This window comes from Prinia subflava, chromosome 8, assembly GCF_021018805.1.
Source record: "Prinia subflava isolate CZ2003 ecotype Zambia chromosome 8, Cam_Psub_1.2, whole genome shotgun sequence".
In the NCBI taxonomy this organism is placed as follows: Eukaryota; Metazoa; Chordata; class Aves; order Passeriformes; family Cisticolidae; genus Prinia; species Prinia subflava.
The window spans coordinates 28,876,956-28,899,200 of record NC_086254.1 but is presented as its reverse complement, the minus strand read 5'-3'; the positions used below and the strand labels follow the sequence as shown (position 1 = coordinate 28,899,200).

General features: G+C 41.8%; 1 protein-coding gene across 8 annotated transcripts in view; it reads right to left on the bottom strand.

Moving 5' to 3' along the window:
• The window catches only part of ZBTB46 (zinc finger and BTB domain containing 46), a 49,229-nt gene that overhangs the window by 12,718 nt on the left and 14,266 nt on the right, over positions 1–22,245 (bottom strand). For all 8 annotated transcript variants that reach the window (XM_063404363.1, XM_063404366.1, XM_063404367.1 and 5 more), the window contains 2 exons: positions 19,991–20,960; positions 5,085–5,354 (listed from right to left, as the gene is read on the bottom strand). In XM_063404363.1, the coding sequence (XP_063260433.1) occupies positions 5,085–5,354; positions 19,991–20,960 (1,240 nt within the window). The remainder of the gene's footprint in view (positions 1–5,084; positions 5,355–19,990; positions 20,961–22,245) is intronic.

Here is a 22,245-nt window from a genome sequence, read left to right as displayed (position 1 = left end):
GAGCAGGTTGTTCTTTTTGAAATGCAAGGTGGCAAAACCAGAAGCAAATATGGCATAAAATAAACAAATTCACATTTAAAGCACTCTATGCCCTAAAGGCTTTTTCATTTCCAGCAAAAAAGAGTCTGATGGAAACCTTCTGGGATATAAACACCCCACTCTTCAGTGCAGCTACAAATAACAACTCACAGTTTACACCGTGTCCAAATACAATGTGCTGTGATCTGGGTGACAACAAAGCACTCGTGTGAAACCACACCAAGGTTTCAAAATGTGAACAATCCCAAACCTTACTTTTTAATCAGCTATCAAAGGAAATTCTGCTCTTGTGCCACAAGCTGGATGTTTGATTTACTTTTCTCCACCTTGATCACAGGTCAATATCTTTCCCAAATTAATTAATGCTAATCAAGTGGGATAACAATGCCCCAAGGTTTCCTTCAGGTGCTGCTCCTCTGTTGCTGTTGTCATTTTAAAGTAGGACAAAAAAATTCAAGACACGAAAAATTCAGGGGGAAAAAGGAATTTATCAGTATTTCCTGTTAGAAACTGTTACCAGGAATCCAGCTCTACAGGTCCATAGCAGAATTCCTGCCTAGACAGACATAATGTCCTTTTTTTTTTTACCCTTGAACATCCCAAACTGATTCAAACTGCCCCAAAGGCATCCCTAGGTTACACTTCTTTGAACTAATGGTATTTTAGCACACAGTAAAGATAAACCAGTGAGGCCTGGCTTGATGAATTCTTTATTAGCATCTTTCCAGAGTTTCACAGGTTCCAAAAAAACCTCTGCACTTCTTAAAGCAAAAATTAAGGCTAACAAACAAACAAGCAATGAAATAAAGCACACAGAAGCAATAAACTATCATCCAAGGTGTACAAACACACAAAGATGTACAAAACAACAAAGATGAGTTTTAAACAATAATCAGTATTTATTTGGTTTCAACAACTGCACATAACACAAGAAGAGAGAAACCCACATCAATGACCCACAATTTGTACACAAGAATGCAGATTTATGTCCATTCTGACTTGTACCGTGAGAAACCTTTTTCCCTCCTAAACTTGTACTAAAATGAATTTTAACCAAAAGTATTTTAACTTCTAAATCAAGAGTCAAAAACTCTTTCCTTCAGTCAGCTCTGCACACAGAAAACAAAGCAGGGGTTTAGCAATATTTGTGTGAATACAGAATTCTTGTGACGGCTGGACAGTAAACTATTGTAGAAAAGAGAAAGGCAAAGTTATTATATCTCATTTAAAATTGCATCCATTCTCTCCTAAATCTTCTTTTACCATGTATAAAAATTCCACACCAAACTGAATACCTTTAACTTCTTCCTGGGAAAGTTGACCACTGTGTAAAATGTATTTCTTAACATCCAGTGCAAGGATAAATTATTGGCTCCAATGAACCACTAACTAAAAATAACCTATTAGCTGGTTTGCCCAAAAGAAAAGGGCTCTGTGTACCATGTAATCACTTGGACTGGAAGCTTCATAGGAATTGCTTCTATAAACAGTTTCAGATGCAACAGGGTAAACAGGAAAAGCCAAACTTAGACATATAAAAAAGCCTTCAAATGTGCTATTCTGAAATGTGGAAGTTGCCCTTTAAGGGAGTCGTCCCCCCTCCACGATCTGAAATTTCTTTTTCTTTTAATGAGAAAACAAGGATGTAAACCACCTTATTTTCTGATGAATATTAAAATTCTCGTTCTCTTGATTATACTTGGCAAAACCATCTCAAAACATTTGACTGAAGCCTTTGAGACTTCTGGCTGTGTGATGTAACCGTGCGGAACAATGCTACCAAAGTTCAGGCTCATAAATGAAATAAGACACGTTATTAAACCAAGGAGCTCTGCAGAGCAGCTTTGCTGGAGTGGAAAAATCACAGCACAACCACCTGCTTTTAGAGACAAACCAGGAAAACATGGCAAGACCAGGAAAATTCTCATGATGTCTTATCTAGAGGCACCCCCAGCAACAACCCAGGCAGGTTCAGTAACCAACAGCTCCCCAGACGGTCTCGGTGTTACCCACGAGTGACTCACACATTTTTTCTGTAAAACCTGCGTGTTCCAGGTTTCTGACAGGCATATGAACAACGTCAATCTTGATCACACATCATGAACATCAAACTCTCAGAGCCCTTCAGCTGCAGGTTATCTGGCAACTGTGCTACACAAATGGCAAGATATTGAAGTTTTCCTTTCTGATTTTAAATGAGTTTGAACTGGTTAACTTCAAAAATTCACCATAGTGATACAACACCCCTCCATACACACATTCAGGGCTTCATTTTCCACCAGCACAATGTCAAGTTCATACCTCATATGATCATATAATGAATTAGTTAAAAAGAACATGGGGTAAAATGAAAATCTTGGGATATCATCTAACTTCTAAACCAGGAAGAATTATGGGGAAGAGCAAGTGAAAACTTCTAATGTGCGCAGTAACTTGGAGAGTAATATCCACTTTAGAAATGGCTCATCCAAATTTTAAACATGTTTAACACTCTCTTTGCATCTGTCCACCTTCATGAACTCTTTTTTCCACCAGAAAAAACAAAACAAAACAAAGCAAAGCCTGAATACTGTTCCTTGAGGCATTTACGTATTGTAGTGCTTTGTAAGTGAAGACAATCCAGTGATAGCAGCCAAGATTAAAAAACACTTCACTTCTTTGAAGTCAAGAGAGACTGATCACTTATAATCCCTGAAATTAGTGTATTTCTTTTCAAATCAAGACAGATGAAAACCACTGGGTTTGGTTGTCTTGTTAAATTCAGTCTTTTTCATTGTGCTCCTACCTACTCCCTCCTCCTTTTTTTTTTTTTTTTTAATATAACCCAGGACTTAAAATGACTCAACATCCTCAAATTGTTTTTGAAGAAAAATGTCAAAAACACCTACAAAGCCAGCACCAACCCAGACTGTGCTTTTACATCTCCACAACCTTCCTACCACTTGCTTCACTATCATTTTATACACTGAAAATTCTCATCAAACTTGATGTCCTGTTGTATTCAGTAATGACCACTTAAAAGGGAATCGTATATCACAAGATCTTTTTCAGGTGATTAAAATAAATTGATACCTGTGAATCTGAATAAGATGAAAGAAAAATATGTCTCTTAACTCCTGGCTTCTATAAAAATCCTCTTACCAGGCCACAGCCACATCACCAACTGCTGTGAGAGCTACAGACCAAGCAGGAAGTCTTCCTTTTGACTTGGGCATTTCACTCTGCTTCCATAAAGATGAGATAATTGAAGCTCAGCTGAATGAAATCCACGTAATAGCAAGAAGACTGGAAAATAAGGACCTCAAATAGACACTGGACAGGACCTCCTGGGCCATGGCACCCCTCAGTGAGCTATCAACCAGCCCATTTTCTAAATGTATCAAGCTTTATTTTAAACCCAGCTGGCCTCCTGCCTGCACCACCCATGCCCATAATCAAACTCTGCTTCTCAGGAGGTTGGGCAATCTCTAATTTTTAACCTGGATTTATGACTGCTTCACACACATTTATCTTTACGTCAAGTGGTGCTTCAGTTTTTAAGTAAAACCTAAAATCCTCCAACAAGGAGAAGGATGATGGATAGAGGGCAGCCCCCTCACTGTTCCAATTTATCAAGACAGAAGATGAAACTGCTGATTTCACCTGTCAGGAGCCACAGATCTGAACCCGTGGTGCATCCATCACCCATGGTCGTGCACGGCTCCCACCCATATCTGTGCCAGCTCAGGGCACTCTGCTCCCTGCACCCAAACCCTGCCCCTGAACTGAGCCCCACCTGTGCTGTTCCACTGCAGCTGAGGGATTTTCAACCCTGGAGCCCAATCTGAACCGTCTAAATCTGATTTAACTGGAGATCCTTCGGGAAGTGAGTTACTGCGAGAGAAACCAGAACACTGCACCAGCCATTCCCCACAAATATTTAAGCTACAGAATAAGGTACAGAAACTTGAAGGTTTTTGGATTTTTTTAAAAACAGTCCCATTGTTCAGACATGAGAAGTGAAAAGAGACACTAAGTCTGACCCAGCACTGTGCAATTAGTTCCCTTTGTCACGCCAACCCCAGGGCTCAGTTGGCCATTTGGATGGGGCTTGGAGCATCCTGGTTTAGTGGAAAATGTTCCTGCCCATGGTAAGGGGTTGGAAAAAGATGATCTTCCAAGTCCCTTCCAACCCAAAGCTTTCTGGGATTCTGTGATTCATTCTCTAATTCTATGACCATTAAAGTTATCTATCTTTTCCCATTGAGGATACGAGAAGAAAACAGAATAATAGATAGCCTAAGTCAACTTTTCATTCTATTTACTTGGTCAGTTTACTCAGCATAAATAAAGATAAACCTTTTCTTCTGGAAATTAACATGTATCACTCAGAAAACTGTTGCTTGCTCTATTCCATTTCACAAATTATGTATCTTCTCAGATATTATTAAAATACAGCATTAATAATTCCTTTCTTTATGCACCAGAGAATCAGGCTACAATGAAGATAACACAAAAATATGCTGAAAAATCAGCTGTCCACACCTAATGGTTCACATCAGCTGTCTTCAATAGATCACCAGTAGAAAAATATTCATTTCCAGGTGCAAGTATAACAAAATCAATAGCTGCTCACTACTTACAGGTCTAAAATGAAACTGCAAGAAGTAAAGATCACACAATCTACAACACCCCAATTGTTTCCACAGACACAGGAGCAACATCCAAGCTATTCAACATCAATCAAGTTTGGATTCAAAACCTTTCCCATAATGACTCAAATACTTTGTATTTTGTTTGTAAGTCCCATTGTGCAAACAAGCGAAACAGAAATTTGAGGGTAAGCACTACAGGCTGAATATTTTCTTCTACGACTTCAGCAGTTAACATTAAAGTTGGATCAGATGAAAGTTTCCAAATTTTATGGAAAGCGGGATTAAGCAGGACTTAAACCTGGATACAAACACACCAGCAGCAACAAACGAGGTGGCGGCCTGTATCATCATCTCACTACAGATCTCCCCTAAAGCATCACTAAAATAAAAACCAGAAGAAGGCCAACTTACGGGAGAGCGAGTGCGTGCCTTTGGGGAGGTACTCGAAGAGCAGCGAGCTGTCGTCGCCCAGCACGTCGGCCTTGAGCGACAGCAGGCTGTTCTTGCTCATCAGGGCGGCGCGCAGGTTGGCCACGGTGGCGGCCTGCAGCGCGTCCTCCTTCTCCGGGGTCAGGGGCTGGTGGATGTAGCTGGACTCCCCTCCCAGCAGCGCCTCCTCCACGCTGGGGTACGGCTCCGGCCGCTCCACCGAGCTGCTGGGCTCCGTCCCCGCATCGGCGCCTGCAGAGGGAAGATGCTGTTAGAAAACCACTAGGAACAGGACCTGCCTCACCGTGGATCTGGGAACAGAACAGGAATGCAGCAATGCTTGTTTTGGGTTTGGTTTTTCACCCCCCTTTTCCTGCCTTCAAAGCTGCGGGTTCTGTTTTTCCAGCCTGTTCCCTCCTGCCCCACCAACTGGGCTTCAGCTCAGTACCACACGCTACGGAGGCAGGACAGAGCCCTGGGATGTGTGTTTTACCCACAACCTGGATAAGACTGTTTATTTATCTTAAACTCAGATTTCAGGAGAGTTTGCCAGTACTGAAATTACATTCAAAATTTAAGTTCTGTTTTCTCCCTAATTTTTTACTCCGGTAGCCAAAATTTTCACTCTTTTGTTTCTTCCCCATGATGAAGGTTTTGCAAAACCCAGTAATAAACAACTTCAGAAAGTTGGGTGTTGAGCATAAATCCCTTGGGGTCACTTCGCTAAAAAATACACACTAACCAGTGGTTCCCAGCAAACATCACAAGGTGGGTTTTATACAGATGTGTTACAGTTAAAAAAAAAAAGATATGGATCAGTCACTTTACAACATGTAGCTACAAAGAAACTGTAAAAAAATATATTAGTAACAAATATATCAATTACTGAACACAAACAAAACCAAAAAGCTGTGATAAGGCAAACTCCTTTCTGTGAAAACACAGTTTATTTTTGTATTTTTGGGGAGGTCTAATTGAAGAGCCTCCTTTGTTTGAACTTTGACTCTTTTATCAGCTTAAATAATTTACGTATTTTTTTTATGTAAAGGAAAATGACTCTCAGACTCCTCTCTATTCTTCACATGAAACAACAAAAATTACACACAAAAAGGGCTGTTAGCCCATTTTAAAAGTGCATAAAACAAATTGCAATTACCTACTCCACAATCTGCAGCAGCAAACACAGCTGACACACTCAAAGCCCAGCTGAGCACCTGGCAAACGGAGCTGAAGCTTCCCAACAAACTTATGCCTTTGTGGCATTTCTCCTATCAATGCAGAGGGAAAAAAAATCCATATCCAAAGAGAAGGTACGTGTAATGAGCTATCAGATGGAGAAAGAAGCTGTTTTGCAGATCCTGAATATTTTATTGCCTCCTAGTTTAAAAGAGATTTAAATCTACTTAATGCAAGAGGGAACTATTAAAGCTCAAACCAGTGGTAGGACACTTACAAAATTAATACCTGCTGCTTTCACAAATTTACTTTGCACTCTTCAGGGCAAGGAATTCAGGTGCTGTCCACACACAGCACTGCAATAAACTCACTCCTGTACAGAAGCTCAGGAGAAGGGAGGAGGCAGAGTGGGACAAACCAGGGCAAGGCATTAATCTGCAGAGCCTCATTAAAAAATGCTAATGAGGACACTGGTACCGTGCCCACCTCCTGTAACCTGGAAAACAGCTGAAGGAAGATCATTATTTTTATCTCCATTTTACAGGTGGTGGCTGCCAGAGAAAGACGTGGGGACTCACTCAAGGTGTCCAGCCTGTGGAGTCAAGAGCAGCCAGAAAAATTCCCAGTCCCAGCTCAGGGCATATCAGATTCCAGAACATGTCCAGATTGGTTTTATGAAGCTGCACTGTTCTGCCAGTACATCCTACTGCTAAGTTGTTCCTTTAAAAAACAGCCTCAAAGCAAGCAATAAGGAAAAAGCAATCATGGGCAGAGTGCTCCCACACCCCAGAGATGGAGGGAATGCCCAAGGCTAGGGGCTACAGTAGGAAATCCATAAATGTGAACTACCAGAGATGGTCTCTGTTTAAAACAAACCATTTTCCCTCCTCCATCTGTGTTTTGCTTGTATAATTTCATATTATCAGTTTTATTAAATGTTAGCCAAGCAGAAAAATTCAAATGCTTTGAATTTTTACATATTTTGTCATCCTTCCATTAGCAGCTCACAGGATATCCACTTTTCTACATGATAATGAAGTTTTTTTAAAAACAAGCCAGCATGCCTACAAAAAGGAAAATTACAAGACAGTAAAAACCAGCAGCTGTTACAAAAGGTGGTGAAGGAAGCAAATTAAACTTTAGCCCATTAAACTGGTAAGGTAACAGAGAGCTTCATCACATCAAAGCCATGATAATACCACTGTCCCACTGCCTACACAGAGAATAACCACACATAACTCAGGCCAGAAAGGGTGTTTGCCCACAAAACTGTGTTCCAAATATCCAGGCAGGCAGGGAATCACCTTGTGCTTTCTGCTCTCCTCTCTCCGAACCTGTTACAGCTGCTGATTGACAGTTGCCAGAATTGGCTGCTGCCCGCTGCACATAAACACTAATTGCTAAAACACACGCAGATTAATTGTAACCACAACAAGACATTAAATGTTCCTCAAAAGCCAAGATTAGAGACAGACAGCGAAATAGATGCTTCAGAGCTTCCAGTATTTATAGCTGATGTAATCTAATCAAACACACATTATGGCAAAATAAATATCCACTTAGTCACATAAGTACTAAAATACTCTCAGCACACCAAAACCCAAAAAATGCACCAAGTTCCTCTCCACAGTGCCTCCAAAACCACTTCTCTTTTCTCTAGAATGCAGCTCCTTTTAACAAGATTTAGCCAAAGAATTATATGAACCGAAAGCATCCGTCACTTCCCAGTAATCCAGACTGTTTACTACAGCGCCTCAGCCCCGCGTAAACCAGGCTTTACTCAATGAGCTTCTATTCTGCAATTATTCACTGCCACGGCCCCAGAGCTCCATCCCAGCCCTCCAGAGCTCGTTTTTCACCCAGCTGGGACAGCCCCTGCGACTGCAGGGCTCCACACACAGGAAATCCCGAGCTAAACATGGGATTAATGCTGCTCGGAAAACTGAGCTCATTAGTCTCTTTAGTAAATCATTATTTTGCAGTTATTCTATTACACCAGCCTACTTTCCAAAACACAGAGGCTTTAGAAAAGCTTTCTTAAATTTGTTGACTTGGATGAATATTTTATTGTTAGCTTTTATTGTCAAATAAAACACAGAGCCTGTTTTTTGACAATTTTTGGCAACAATACTTCCATGCTATTCTGAAAACAAGAGTAAAGTTCTTACTTACACATGAAGCAGCACATAACAGGGACACAAGGACTGCAAGCACCTTCTCACAGAGGTTACCCATCCCAGCTGAGCTCAAAACACACCTCATTCCCAGCCACACACACCAGGCAGGCTTTAACAGATCCATGAAGAGGAATAAACCTCACACCAGGAGCAGTACAATATTCCCAACACACCCAGGCTACTGTGGGAGCTCTGGAAGTCCTATAAACTGAGCTCTTGTAACAAACCCAGGATGGGAATAGCAAGTTGCACTAGCCACAAAAAAATCAAGCACTACAGACATCTGGCAGCCCCTTGGAAAGGGCTATGGCACAAATCAAAGTCATGCAATGTACTAAAAGTATCCAAATGTTAATGTGATAATTTATTTTCAAAGATCTAGGTGGAAGCTGACAGTAAAAAGCATTAAACCTTGTCCAACAACTGAACAAAACACACATGCCATCCCAGAAACAGCAAGGAAAAGCTCCATTTTAAAGACTCCATTTACTACCTTAATTAATTACTTTAATACGTAAACCAATTTTTCCTCTTCCATTTCTTTTCCCTGCTTCTGTCATTTTTTCTCATTACAGCTTAAACTCAGCTGTTACCAAAGTACCTCCTCAGCGTCTGCTTCTCTCACACCACTTATTTCTTGTTTGTACTGTGTTTTAACCTTCTCAGTAAACCCCCAGTGGGGTTTCCCAGACTCCCAATGCTATTATTCTCTTTCATAGTTATTTTTTTTTTAATTATTTTTCCTCTTTTCATCTTTTATTCCTGCTCTCTCATGTAGACAGCTGAACATCTAGAAATCAGTAGCTGGAGGACTAAACCCATGAGAAGGCGTGAATAAAAGCCATACAAGGTTGCATCTGCTGCTGGAAAATTCAAAGCAGAAAGGAATTTTTTTCCCAAGAACTAAAAGCAATGTTTTGCCAGGTTGCTCTTTCTCAATATTGCTCTTTTTGAGGTAAGAGGGGATCAAGAAATCTGTCATCTTCTCTTCAAAGCCCCGTTCAGTGTGGCAGGAGCACAAAGCAGGGGTGTTTATCCCTCAGTGTCCCCAGTCTCCGGGGTCGCATGACAGAGGTGACCCCCAGCAGCGAGGGGGAGTCAGCCACAGCCACAGGAGTCCTTGAAAGTAGGGCAACAGAACCTCACTTACCATTTTCAGGCCTTTAAAACAGTTCCTCTGTGTTTCTCCATCAACCTGGCAAATTTCAGGAATCTTTGAGGAGCCCTCCCAGCCCCTGTTCGGCCCCACTGGAATGCAGGGGTGTTTCATGAGCCATTCCTCCAGCACACCTTTGGAACTGAGGTCTCACATACCTTAGGAACTGAGGTCTCACACACCTTTGGAACTGAGGTCTCACCACTCAGCACCTGGAGCAAACTCTCTGCAAGTCCCACGCCTCCAAAGACAATGACAATTCAGGTCACCAGCCACAAAAAGCTCCTGAGGCTTTCCCGTAGCTCACCCCACCCACAGGAACCAATTTGGCAGAATTAGGGTGGGAAGGGAAGGGAAGACACCCCTGTGTACAGGAGTCCTGCTGTCAGCAGGGCAAGAACCTGGGGAAGTACAGTCTGGACAGAGGAGCAGCTGGACTTAATCTGCAATGGTGTCACCATCAGACAGGGGTGTGAGAAGTCATCCTGACCTAGAGCAGCATTACTGCTCTGTCACCTGGAGTCATCTTTAAGAATTGTAGAATAAATTAGGTTGAAAGTGATTTCAGAGCTACTTTTAGATTCCAGCTACTTTTAGAGTTAGATTTTTGTACAGCCCAGTCATGAATATCAGCAGGGAAGACAGAGTACAACTTCCCCAGGTCCTTCCTCCACCTTTTGACCACTTTGTGAAGAACCTCCTCCTCTCTGTGAGAATTGCCCTTCCTGTAACTCACGTGCATTACCTCTCATCCTTTCTCAACCCACATCTGAGAAGGGTCTGGCCCTGGATAATCCACCTACCCCTTTCTCCAAGATTTTAAACCAGCCTGTCTCAGCCTCTCCTCACACACATCATCTTGCTGGCCTCAGCTGCGCTTGCTCAAACTTGTCAAAGTCTTTCTTGGCCTGAAGATCCCCAAACTGGATCCTGTACTCCAAATGCTCTTCCTAAGGCAGGCAGCCAGCCTTCCCTGGCTGCGAGGACACACAGGCTCCTCTTCAGCTCCTTACTCACCAGAAGACATTTTCTGTAAAACTGCTTTCTCTCTCCTTGGCTGCCACCCCAAACTGCTGCACGGGGTTATCCTGTGCCACACGCAGCACTTCACACTTGTCTTGGTGGAATTCCTGCTGTGCCTGGCACTGCTGCCTTCCAGGCAATCATCCCTCCCAGCCTGGTGCCATCCAAAAACTCACTGAGGGCTCACAACATCCCACCACACAAGTTGGCAATGAAAAAAGTCAACAGCATCAGGCCTGGAAGCAGCCTGGGATGGATGCAGGCATCACACTTCCTGAGGCAGATGTTTTGGATCTCCTGCACACAGCTGGGTAATTTTTAATGTGATGGAAAACATAATATTTTTTCTGTTCACACCATGACAAGCAGAAAGGGAAGAGGTCCCAGCATCAGCAACTTCTCCCACCCCAAATTCCTGCACCCTCCCCTGCTACTCCCTCAGTGGCACCAAGACCACACATATGGTTGTGATTGAACTTGAGACAGGAACTAATGTTAAAAATAAATTGATTTATTAAAAAAAAAGAGTTATATTTAAACGCAGATCGGTTCCCCTATCTGGTTCTCTACATGGTCACACAGAGATTTTCACTGGAACAACTGCAGGAGAGCGTGGGGGTACAATTAAGCACAAAAGGAAAGTGGGAGCAACTTAAACAGCTTTTGTTTCAGGTACACTGACAAAATGTGACCCAAAAAAACTTAGGTGAAATAAAAGACTTAATTTTCTGAGGTTCTTCAACCTATTTGGGTCAAGTATCTGCCTGACAGTAGATTTTATCTAGAATTCCAGGGATGATGTTTCTTGCGTAAGTTTAAGAAGGTTTGGCTTGATCTCTTTCTGAACAAAAGGCAATTAATTTTTAAACTCTCAGGGAAAAAAAAGAAAAAATAGCTTTCATTTCATAGTATGTTTTTTGATTGGGAATTAAAAAAAAAAAGAGCACACAGGCTGGCAGAAAAATGACAATCTTTTACCAGCTGCTAAAAATATCCTTGAAGTTTGTATTTCAGTTCCCTCCTCCTTTCTAACAGAAATCTTCCAAAAGTGTTTCACAACTCACTATTTGTTAAGCAAACCCCAGCATTCTCACCCACTGCAATATTTACATGGGGAAGTGATGCCATGAGCTATATTGGGTTTGATTTGCACTATTGTACAACCATAACAGCAGACATGTGGATACAATAAATGTGCACAGCATTCAGAATCAGCTCCAATTTCCTAGAGCAGGAAACAATCAAGCAAACATAGATATTTAACCACAACACATACGATCATTAAAAACTGCCTTTATGTTGAAGGCTGTAAGATATCGTAAGTGAATCCTTATGGAATCAAAAACTTGGTCTCGTTCAGGCTGTGCTTTCCCACCCCTCTTCTTTCAGCTTTGAGCCCTACTACAGCTTCTCCACCACGACTCAAAGCAGGGTGAGCTGGGACTGTCAGGATTTGAGTTCTGAAAAACATTTTCCTGCAGGAAAGTGCCAACTTCCAGTGCTGCTCCTGTTTCTGGAGGGCTCAGGAGGAGCTCATGCCAGCTGAGGCTTCAATACAATTTTCTAGCCTACAGCCATAGGATGTTCCCTATCCATGTTTTACCAACAGAAACATTCTCCTCACCAGCTCTAGATCATTATTGCTAAAATAAACCGGACTTGTTCTACACAAATATGACCTGGTTTTATGCTGCTATTCCTGCAGTGTATCACAAAAGCACCGGTGTATCCCCATCTTTGTCTTCCTCAAAACAGTAATCAGTACAAATAACTGAAAAACGCCCTCCACTCCTCAAGGTACCTGGAAAAAAAATAATCAATTTTCATCTCTTTCCTGTAGTATTTGTTTTTCTACCATTGAATCAAGTTCTGCAGACACTTTTCTGTAGTCAGCAAAAGGAGCTCCTGGCCCAAACCCTGCTGCTCCCCCACCTCCTGTTAGTGACCTCAACTCAACTATTCCTTGGGCTACAGAACAAACCTGGCCAACTGCTGATCTTCCTAAGAAAAGATAAAACAGAACAAATCCACAAAAAGAGAGAAATGGTTAAACTGGGTGAGTTAATTGCTTTAGAAACTATTCTAAAATGGGATAATACAGTGTCCATGCAGGAGCAGGAGTGACTGGGCAGTGCAGAAATACCTTAAGCCTCTCTTATTTCTCCAAAATATGCAGAGAATTGTACAGTAACTTGAGACTATCACTTTAAAAGTACTGCAAGCTTAACCTCTTTTACCAAGTCTCTTAATTCAGGCAATAAAAAGAGTGACACTATTCCCTGCTGCTCCTTGGGACAGAGGCAGACACAAACACGAAGGGACAGAAATAAAACATTCAAGTACCACATTAAACATGAATATCAGCACTCATGATATGACAGAATGCTGAGTTATAAACTCCGAAATCCTCAGAACAAATATTTACCTTTTGAAACAAGTGCCTTGAAAAAAAAAAGAGAATAAAAAATAAATCAGAGACCAGTACAGAAAAGCTTGGGTTTGATTCCCAGGCACTGCATCTGAAGAATTAATTCCTACTACATTTTAATGCAAAAGTAGCACTGCAAATAAGGAAATTAAAGTCCTGAACAGGACTTTGCTGATTGCAAAGCAGGAATAAAATTTATGTTAAAATACTAAAAGCTTCTTGATCTCTCACTCATAATTTTAAACTAAACAACCAAAAAGGGGTAAAAATTTTTGAAAAGTTGAGATCTCGGTAAAGAAGAGCACAAGGAACAAATAAAATAGTGAGAAGGGCACTCAGGAGAGGGGAAATGCCTCTGATCTCTGGAGTTAAAGCAGATTAACAGAATCAGAACTGCTACCACAGGGAGGAGGAAGAGGAGGAGGAGAAGGAGGAGGAGGGCTTGGGAGCCTGGGGAAAATGGAATGCAGGGTGGGGAAAGGAAACAGACACTGAGCATTGAGCTAAAGCTGGTTTAGGGTGGAACCATTTTAAAGCCAGGGTGTAGCCGGGGAGTAAGTGCGTCTGGGTTTAAAGCAATGATTTGAGTTTCCAAACTTGAAAATAACCTGACCTAACCCTTCAATAACAGAAACTCCAAAGTTACTCCTGCAAAGAGTGTTATCCTAATAACTCCATTAGCCTGTAGCTGTGGTGATAAGGAGAACCTGAATTGTTCACTGAGCATCTTTTGCAAAATTCTCGATACGGACACAGATCAGTAGTATTCAGGGTCGGGTTTTTTTCCTTTAATTTTGCATTTTGAGGTAACTCTCAGCCAGCTCCATGCAGTGCATTGGTGCTTCAGGCACACCAAGAGTTTCAGAGAGGGTCCAGAAACCTGGGCAGCTCCTAAGCCCAAGGAATGCAGGCTAAGCCGATTTCGGGCTAAGAAAGAATTCAGGGGGTGGCATAAGAGCACTGAGCTGTAACCCCTCCATGCCTGGCTGCATCACTGGCCACCAGGGTATAAAATATCTCCCCAGCAAAACCTCCTCAATTGCAGCAAAGATTTTAACACCTTGCACCATAACTGCAACGTCATGGCTGTAAAAGCAGGTGGAAAAATGCAGAAATTAACTTAATTTTCCAAGTGACAGGCAAGTTGTAGTTTACCATTACCTACTCTCAAAAATACTCCAACACCTTTTCAATAAGCTGACTTAATCCAAAATATCTATCCTGCTTAAAAAATGATCATTCCAAAATGAGGCATAAAAAAAGTCTAAGTAACAAACTAAAAGTAGGAAAACATTAAAATTTGAGCCTGTGTTGGTTTTTAGGACATCAGGCATTCATCTGACAACTGAAATCTTAGCCAGCCCAGTTTACAGTCATAGCTGTAACAAACCATTAAACACCTGAAGTTTTCCCATTGCAACCAGGACTCAGACCATGGCAGGTGGATTGGAGACTCTCTCTCTTCAAATCAAATTCCTTTTAAAGGAAGAATAACAGACTGTATTCTGTCCCAGTGACTTCTCTGGCTGGATTATTTCAACACTGCCCACTTCCAAAATTTCTCTTAGCAACTCCTTCAATGGATTCATTTTTGTCTTGTAGAGCACAGCAAAAATCTTTAAGAGTTCTTTAAGTACTTGAATCCTGAGTAACAACACCACACTCATCTTTCCCCCCCTTTTCTCATTTTGCAAAATCTGGATTCCTCCAGTTGGACCAATATGCCTGCCAAATACCACAACGGAAACAGGGGAATTTTCAGGGGAATTACTTATTTAATAATTGCTTGAAAATATGAATCAAGGGCAGATCTGAAGATTTACACTGACAAAGGGACAGAGTTACAGAAAGTCCAGTAGCTTGCTGAGAAAAAACACCTTTGTTTCAAGAATAAAATCATCCTGTAATAAGGTAATCCACACATTCACCTGCCTGCACTCAGGTCCAGAGACCTCACCCGCAGAAACTTTGTTGAGTTCATCTGGAACGAGCTCTTCCTTGCCTGCCTCTGAAGCCTTTTGCAATGGAAGCTCCCTATGTGATCCAACTGTTCAGCATCTGTGCTCCCCAACAGCTCCTGTAATCATAATTTGCTCTCTGGAAACCGAGACAGAAAAAGGGATGGGAAATGTTGAGGACACCAGCTGTCCTCAGGCTTCCTGGGGAGCACAGCTCCCTGCAGCAGCCACACGAGTGGCATTGGGAAACGAGTAACTTCAACATCTCCCCACCAGGAGGGAGCAAACTTGGGCATAATTAAAGATTTTGATGGGGAAAATGTTAAAGGAACTGTGAGCTCTGCAAAGTCAGAAGGATACAGTGAAGTCCTGCCTGTCCTTCCCATGGAGGTCACTAGTCTGGGCTTACTCAAGTCCTGAAGCTCTTCTTAACAGAACACAGCAATTCTGCTACACGAATTAAAGGAAAGAAGAGAGTTCCCAAACTGCAGAGCCTTTAGAAAGGGCTGCTCTGTTTTTAAAATAATTAGCTTCATTTCACAGTCAATTGGCACACAGAAATTCACTTGCAGCTTCTGGGTGCAAACACTCAGAAGATGTGTGGGAGTATTTCTTTGGAAATAAATTCCTGAATCATAACTACCATCCTTGAACTAACACATTAATAAAGCTGTCAATAAATACTTCAAAAAGACACCCTTCAAGTGGTAGTTTTCCATTACATGAAGAGGCAAAGCCAGCAACACTTTGCTGGTTTAAAAGTGAAGATACCCATTCTTTTTGGCAAGAGCCTTCCAAACACCACCTGATCCTGGTCCACAAACTCAGGATGTGTAATCCTGTGGAACTTTTATCCAGCAAGGTTAAAAGGAACAGGAACCTAAGGCAAATAAAGATATTCAAGGCACAAGACTACCTCTGAATTTCATAAGGATCTTTAATACTAAGACTGACAAAGAGCAACATGTTTCTTTAGAAAACCTACAAAATTCAAGAAAAAGGGATAAAATAAAAGGCAGACCTGTTCTTTTGGCAAGTCCATGGAGGAAATTCTTCTTGGCTCAATTATGAAGAAAATTATTATTTATAAAAGCCCATCCTTCAGTTTACTTTGGAGAACTGCTGCTTCAAGTTAATGTGTCTTGGTGAGGAAAACATATATATGAATGTTTCCTACAAGGAATGACAGACTGACATCCTGAACAACCCAAACAGGATGAGAAAGACAAAACCTAATATGTCTGATGCTAAACAGACAGTCCAAATTAATAAATAGAGCCTAGCATGAAAAGATGGTGCTCATCAAGCTTTGTGCTTGACTGACACCACCTTGAGAAACTGAGAGCTGAATCACAGTCCCAATCCAGCACCTCAGTTTTTCATTTGCATTCTTCTGCAAATCCTATTTGATCATTCTTTCTTGGATGAAAAAGACAATCTTCATGGCAGACATTAACAATCTCTTGCTATTCCCATTATGTTAGATTACCATTAATAAGATTACTCCAGACACTCCTTTTTATTTTAATCTCCACTGTTGTCAGATTCAAAGACTCTCAACAGCACCTCACCAGCATATGGGAAATCAACGGATTCACAAAGAATGTTCTTACCCTTTCAATTTAAATAAAATCTGTGTCTTTTTTGAGATATCATTGATTTGTATTTAAATAGTCTACTTAAATATTTGGGACACTTTAATACACCTGCCTGTACTGATAAGAATGTTTTTCCCACTGAAAGCAGCACCACTGCTGAGTATGAATGAGCTGAGTTGTTTCAAAAGGAAAGTTTCAGTGACTGCAATGTGCTTCTTTGTAATATAGCGGGAATTAAATAATCCTCTATATAACAGAGGAGTAGGAAGCATATTTTTCACCTGTGAATATCCTGCACCAAATAATCACTGAATTTAAAGGGTGATGCAATGGTTACTTGCAAGATTCCCCTTCCAAAATCCTGCTGAAATGCACTGCTGTTTGCAACAAGGACCAAAAGAGTAACTTGCACAATTTCAGGAGGAAGACTGAGCTTTGAAGAAGTATTCTCCTAAATCAGCTTTTGCATTTCCAGAATGCAATGTTTGTGTTAGTCCAGCAGTTGAGAGGCATTTGTAAACCACCCCAGTGAACCCAACAAGAGCTTTCAGCCTTAGCAAGCAGCATCTTAAAATAACTGATTAGATCAGAAAAGTGAACTAGCCTCAAAGAACAAAGAGTTCTAGGTAACTTTCTTTCCTCTCAGTTATTTCTGAAAGAACATTCAACACCCATTTCCTCAGTAAGTGAGTAGCTTCCCATCTTAGCTGTGAACATTGCTGATAGGGACACTTCTAAATAAATGAGGTAAAAGGGAGCCCTAGACTATGAAGTCTGTTTTAAAAAATGAATCCTGACATGACTAAATCAAAGACAACCTCAAGCTGAAATTTAAACACAACCCAAACACCTGTTACAAGTGTCTGCACTGTGTCATTACCCATTTGCACACAAGAAAAATCAATTATTCTTCACACTTAGGAGTCAAGTCTGCAACACCCCTAGAGCACTGCTGAATTCTAACAGGAGAGGGAAAAACCTGGGGTACCAAAATCCAGCCTAAGCACAACCCAAGCTCAGGATATGAAGTTTGCAAGAAAATATCTCCCATCTGCTAGATATGGGAAATATCCATGCAAGAACAGAAGATCCTACTGCTTGCAGGGTCCCAGACAGGGGTGTTGTTGGGGTAGCAGGGTTGCTTTTACTTCACAGGGAAAGAGCAGCAGCCTCACCTGAGTGCCCATTTGATTTCCCCCAAACCACAGGTTTACCACACTAGAGGCTGCCTGTGGACAAGGTGTCCAAGGTTAACCAAAACTGGACGTGTATGGATCTCAAATCCTTTGAAACCATACTGAAAAGAGCCCCAAAGACACCACAACTTGACCTACAGCACACAAAGGGCTGGCAGAGACAATCCCTGCTGTTAAGCCCACATGTGCCCATTCCACAATTTCAGGCCCCACAATGCAGAGGAACCTCCCTGTGCAGCAGGGCAGAAATGAGAATTTTACCTGCATTCACCTCTGCAGATGGACAATATGGGGAAGCCAGGAGCAGCTCAGTCTCCACACACCCCTTGTTCCTCATGGACACACTGCTCTCTGCCAGCTGCCACTGCCAGCACAGGCAGCCTCCCAGCCTGCTCATTTTGAACAGCAAGAAGTCTTACCATTAATTTTTTCCTTTTCTTTTACCAGCATTATTGGAATGTTGAAACTCTTCCCCCAGCCACCACCATTCAGCTGCCCTCTTCCCACCACTGAAACCACCTCCTTTATTGGAAACTGCATTTAAGGCAAGATTTGGAACAAATAATTTGATGTGCCTGCTGACGTGCTGTCTCAGCACTGTGCTGAGTCAACCCCCCAAGCCATCCTCTCATCTGCAAACAGCCACTGCAATTTAATTCCTTAACAATTAGGAATTAAATAATCTAAGTTTCATTCAGCTTCCAGTAATACAGTCTCTTCTGTTCTGCACTATTTTCTGTCAAGACACTCAATCTGCACCCAGCTTTCCAAGGGGAGCAGAGCTGCAGCTCTGTTTCTGCAGCCACTCCAACATGTCTGGTTCACTCCAGGTACCTGTCCAAACCCACATCCCTCAGACAGTACAATTGATCGAGCTGTTTTTATGGGAAGCCAAGGAAAATGAAAAATAGTTGCATGAGAACAGAGACCAAGCAATCCATGCTGAGTCTTCAGTCAAAACGAGGATAAAATACATGCATAGCAAAAATGAGATTCTTCATAAATCACTGTTACCTTAAATTATCTCTCATTTTTTCTTCTAACTGAAGTTGTTTAGATTTTATCATCAGCTAATTAGAATAATTACATGCAATTATCTTGCTGTAGCAGATAACCATAAAACATAATAAATCTCAAGACATTTGCAGAGTTACTGCTCAATGAACAGCACATTTAAACTGCACTATGTGAGCAACTTCAACCTCCTTTTTCAGCCCATAAAGACTTTTAAGACTTTCAGTACTCTTTATATTGTTTTTTTCATCCAAATTTGGCAACATAAAAGTCTATAATCTCACACACCCTTCTCCTGGCTGACTTTGATTCTAGTATGTGATTAAACACAGGCTAAGTCACAGCACAGACTAAGTTCTTGAAGTCAGCTTGAGTGAGTTTACTAACACACTCCCCTAAGTCCTTAGAAAAAACCACCAAACTCCTAGTTCAGAAGCATTCCTGAATCTATTTATCACCACTGATTAATGAATCAAACAGGACAGTTATCTGGAGACAAAAAAATAGCTCCTGAAGATTCAAAGGAAGTCAAGAAAACGATTTTCTTGCTGGCTACACACTTTAAACGCAGCCACTCATCTCAGACCACAAGTAATCACACATCAAAATACACTTAAAGCCATAGTGATGCCTCAGAAAAAGATGTTGTTCTTGAGAGTTCCTAAACACTTATCCTGCCATTAACATCATGAAGCTATGGTGGTTTTCTTACCCAAGAGAAAGTGACACCTGAATATCAGGAAATTCTGAAGATGGTATCGGTAAGACTAAATTACACCTCTGTGTGTGGTGTAATTACATCATCAATGTAAAGTGCAAGGAAAATTCTTCAACCTTGACATCAGTGTCCACACCTGCTAAAATAAATTCCTTTAACCTTTCCTCTTGTTAATTCCAACAGTTAGATTGGTGGTTTTGGGGTGATTTATGTTGTCCAAAGCCAAAACAAGACCACCACTTTTACAGGACAGTCAGTCTTCATTGAGGCTTCTGACTGAACCACACAGTGCTTGGTGCTTCTGAACTGCTGGCAACACAAGTTTCTACATTTTTGTGTTTCTGGCAAGCTCCTATTTCAGAGGCCAATAAGATCATCCCTTAAACAGATCTAATTAACTCAATGTTTTCAGTTTCATCCCCAAAAACCAGAAGAATTACTTACTTGGGTCTCGACTGCTGTACGGCCATCCTGAGGCAGGTAAAAGGGGCAGCACAGGAGAATTTGCCCTGCTGTCATCCTCCACTTGCTGCGTGATATGTCTCACAGTTTCTTTGTTTTTCCTGTTCTTCCTGCGGCCCGTGGGCTGCCAGCCATCCCCCACTCCTTGCTCTGAGAACCCACTCTGTATTGCACTATCCTTGGCAGAATGCAGCTCACCCCCTCCGTAATGGGACGGTGACACCTGCTCCTCTTTGATACGCAAAGACCCATAGCCCATGTCACTAGCCCAGAGAGACTGGGATGAAATGTCTTCGTGGCTGTCTGGTTTTGGTTCTTGATCCTCTTTTCCATAACTGCTCCCTCCCTCGTGGCAGCTGGCAATGGCTGAGTCCCCAGAGGAGTTTGCCGGGCTTGTTCTCCGAGCTAACCAGGGGGATATACTCCTGCCAGCCACCACCGCCGAAATCAGAGCGTCCGTGCTGCTGCTGGAAGGGGCTCCCAGCTCATAATCAACCAGGTCCTCCGAGGCATCAGACTTGATGCTTATGTCCAGAGCTGCTTTGATGAAGTTGTGGCAGGCCTGCACGATGTCTGTCATCTGCAGGTAGCTGGCGGCCGACATCACCTCGATGACGTTCCTGCTGGTCAGCGCCAGGTGTGCCGAATACATGAAGTCAATGATTGCCTTAAAGCCCTGCGCGGTGACAATGTCCAGGTGGGTGACAGTGGCCTGGTCAGAGGTTTTCTGGACCTGGCAGTAGAGGGTTTTGAAGTAGCGGCTGCTCCCCAGGAGGACGTTTTTGTGAGCCTTGAAGATCTTGCCCTCCACGATGATGCAGACGTCGCAGAGGATCCCGTGCTGCCTCTGCTCGTTCAGCTCCCGCAGCAGGTGACGGTAGTGGGAAGCAATTTCCATATCTTCCTTTCGGTTATTCATTTGGAGATCTTTATGTTTCCTCTTCCACAAGTCCTGCAGGGGGAAGGAAATGACAGGATTACAAAATCCAAGACAGAACTGAGACAAACGCCAGGTTGTACCAAAAGAAGCAACAGGTTCATCTGGGAAGAGTGCCACAAATGCAGCTACTGCCTGCAATGCCTCCACATCCATTACAAAATGCACCTTACTTTAACCAGGCATCAAATAATTTACATTAAAAAAAGGACTAGATTTGAAGCCAATCCTCCAGTGGCTCATAACATCCCAGAGAAATGTTTCTTTCAATTACTACAGACTTGTAAGAAAACCCATCTGAAGTAAGCAGAGAACAACAGCTGTCAGTTTTTACTGTGAATTTGCTGAAGTTTGGTTTTGAAAAAGATACTGCACTTGAAACCATGCTCAGATGCCCACAAACTGAGCAGCACACTGTAACACATTTTCCTTGAGTGAACAAGCATCGTGTATAGCACACAGAAGAGCTGAAATCCTCAGACAGCAAGAGCCAATTGAACCCAGCATTTTCCTTGTTATACTGCCATGGAGGGGCTATAAACATGGTTTAAAAATCAGAAGAGCAACAAGCAAATCCAAGATGACAGATCACAAAGTTTTAAGTCCCCACCCAAATTAAACTGGCAATAGATCATGGCTATGAAATTAATGTTATTTGAAGCTCAACTACTTACAAGCAATACTTTGCAATAAACATGTTATTTCCTTGCTTTACATCTCCAAGTTTACCCTGCAGCCACCCTCAGATACTGAGTTGACAAATTCTCATAATTACCTAAGGAAAGGATCCATATGACCAACATAAAGCTGAGAAAAACTCACAGGCCTTTTGATCATCTTGCATAAAATTTGGCAGTATTATCCAAAATAAAAGGTTAGTTGGTGCCAGCAGCAAGGTACCTTCTAAGTTATGCTCCAGATTATCCTCCTCTTACACTCCAAAACAAAAAATCAGGTCCTAAATGTTGACAGTAATCAGCAGTGCAAGGATTTTCAGATTGAATTTTTTCCAGTTACTATCTTTGCAACTCCATATTTGCCTTTGATGCCACAGCTTTACAAATCCTTTGGCATTCAATTCTGCCATTTTTTCCAGCTTATACCACTTTTTTTGGAAAACTTACTATCAAGATTTATCTACCATGGAACAGTGGTTTAATGGTCCAACTAATTAAGAGCATCAAGGTAAAGGATATCTTACTCCTTTCTCTCTGAAGCCTAAAATTTGTTCCAATATAAAAAGTCCCAACTGTAGAATTGATATGAGGGTCCACATGTCAACACACAACTGTGAAATTGG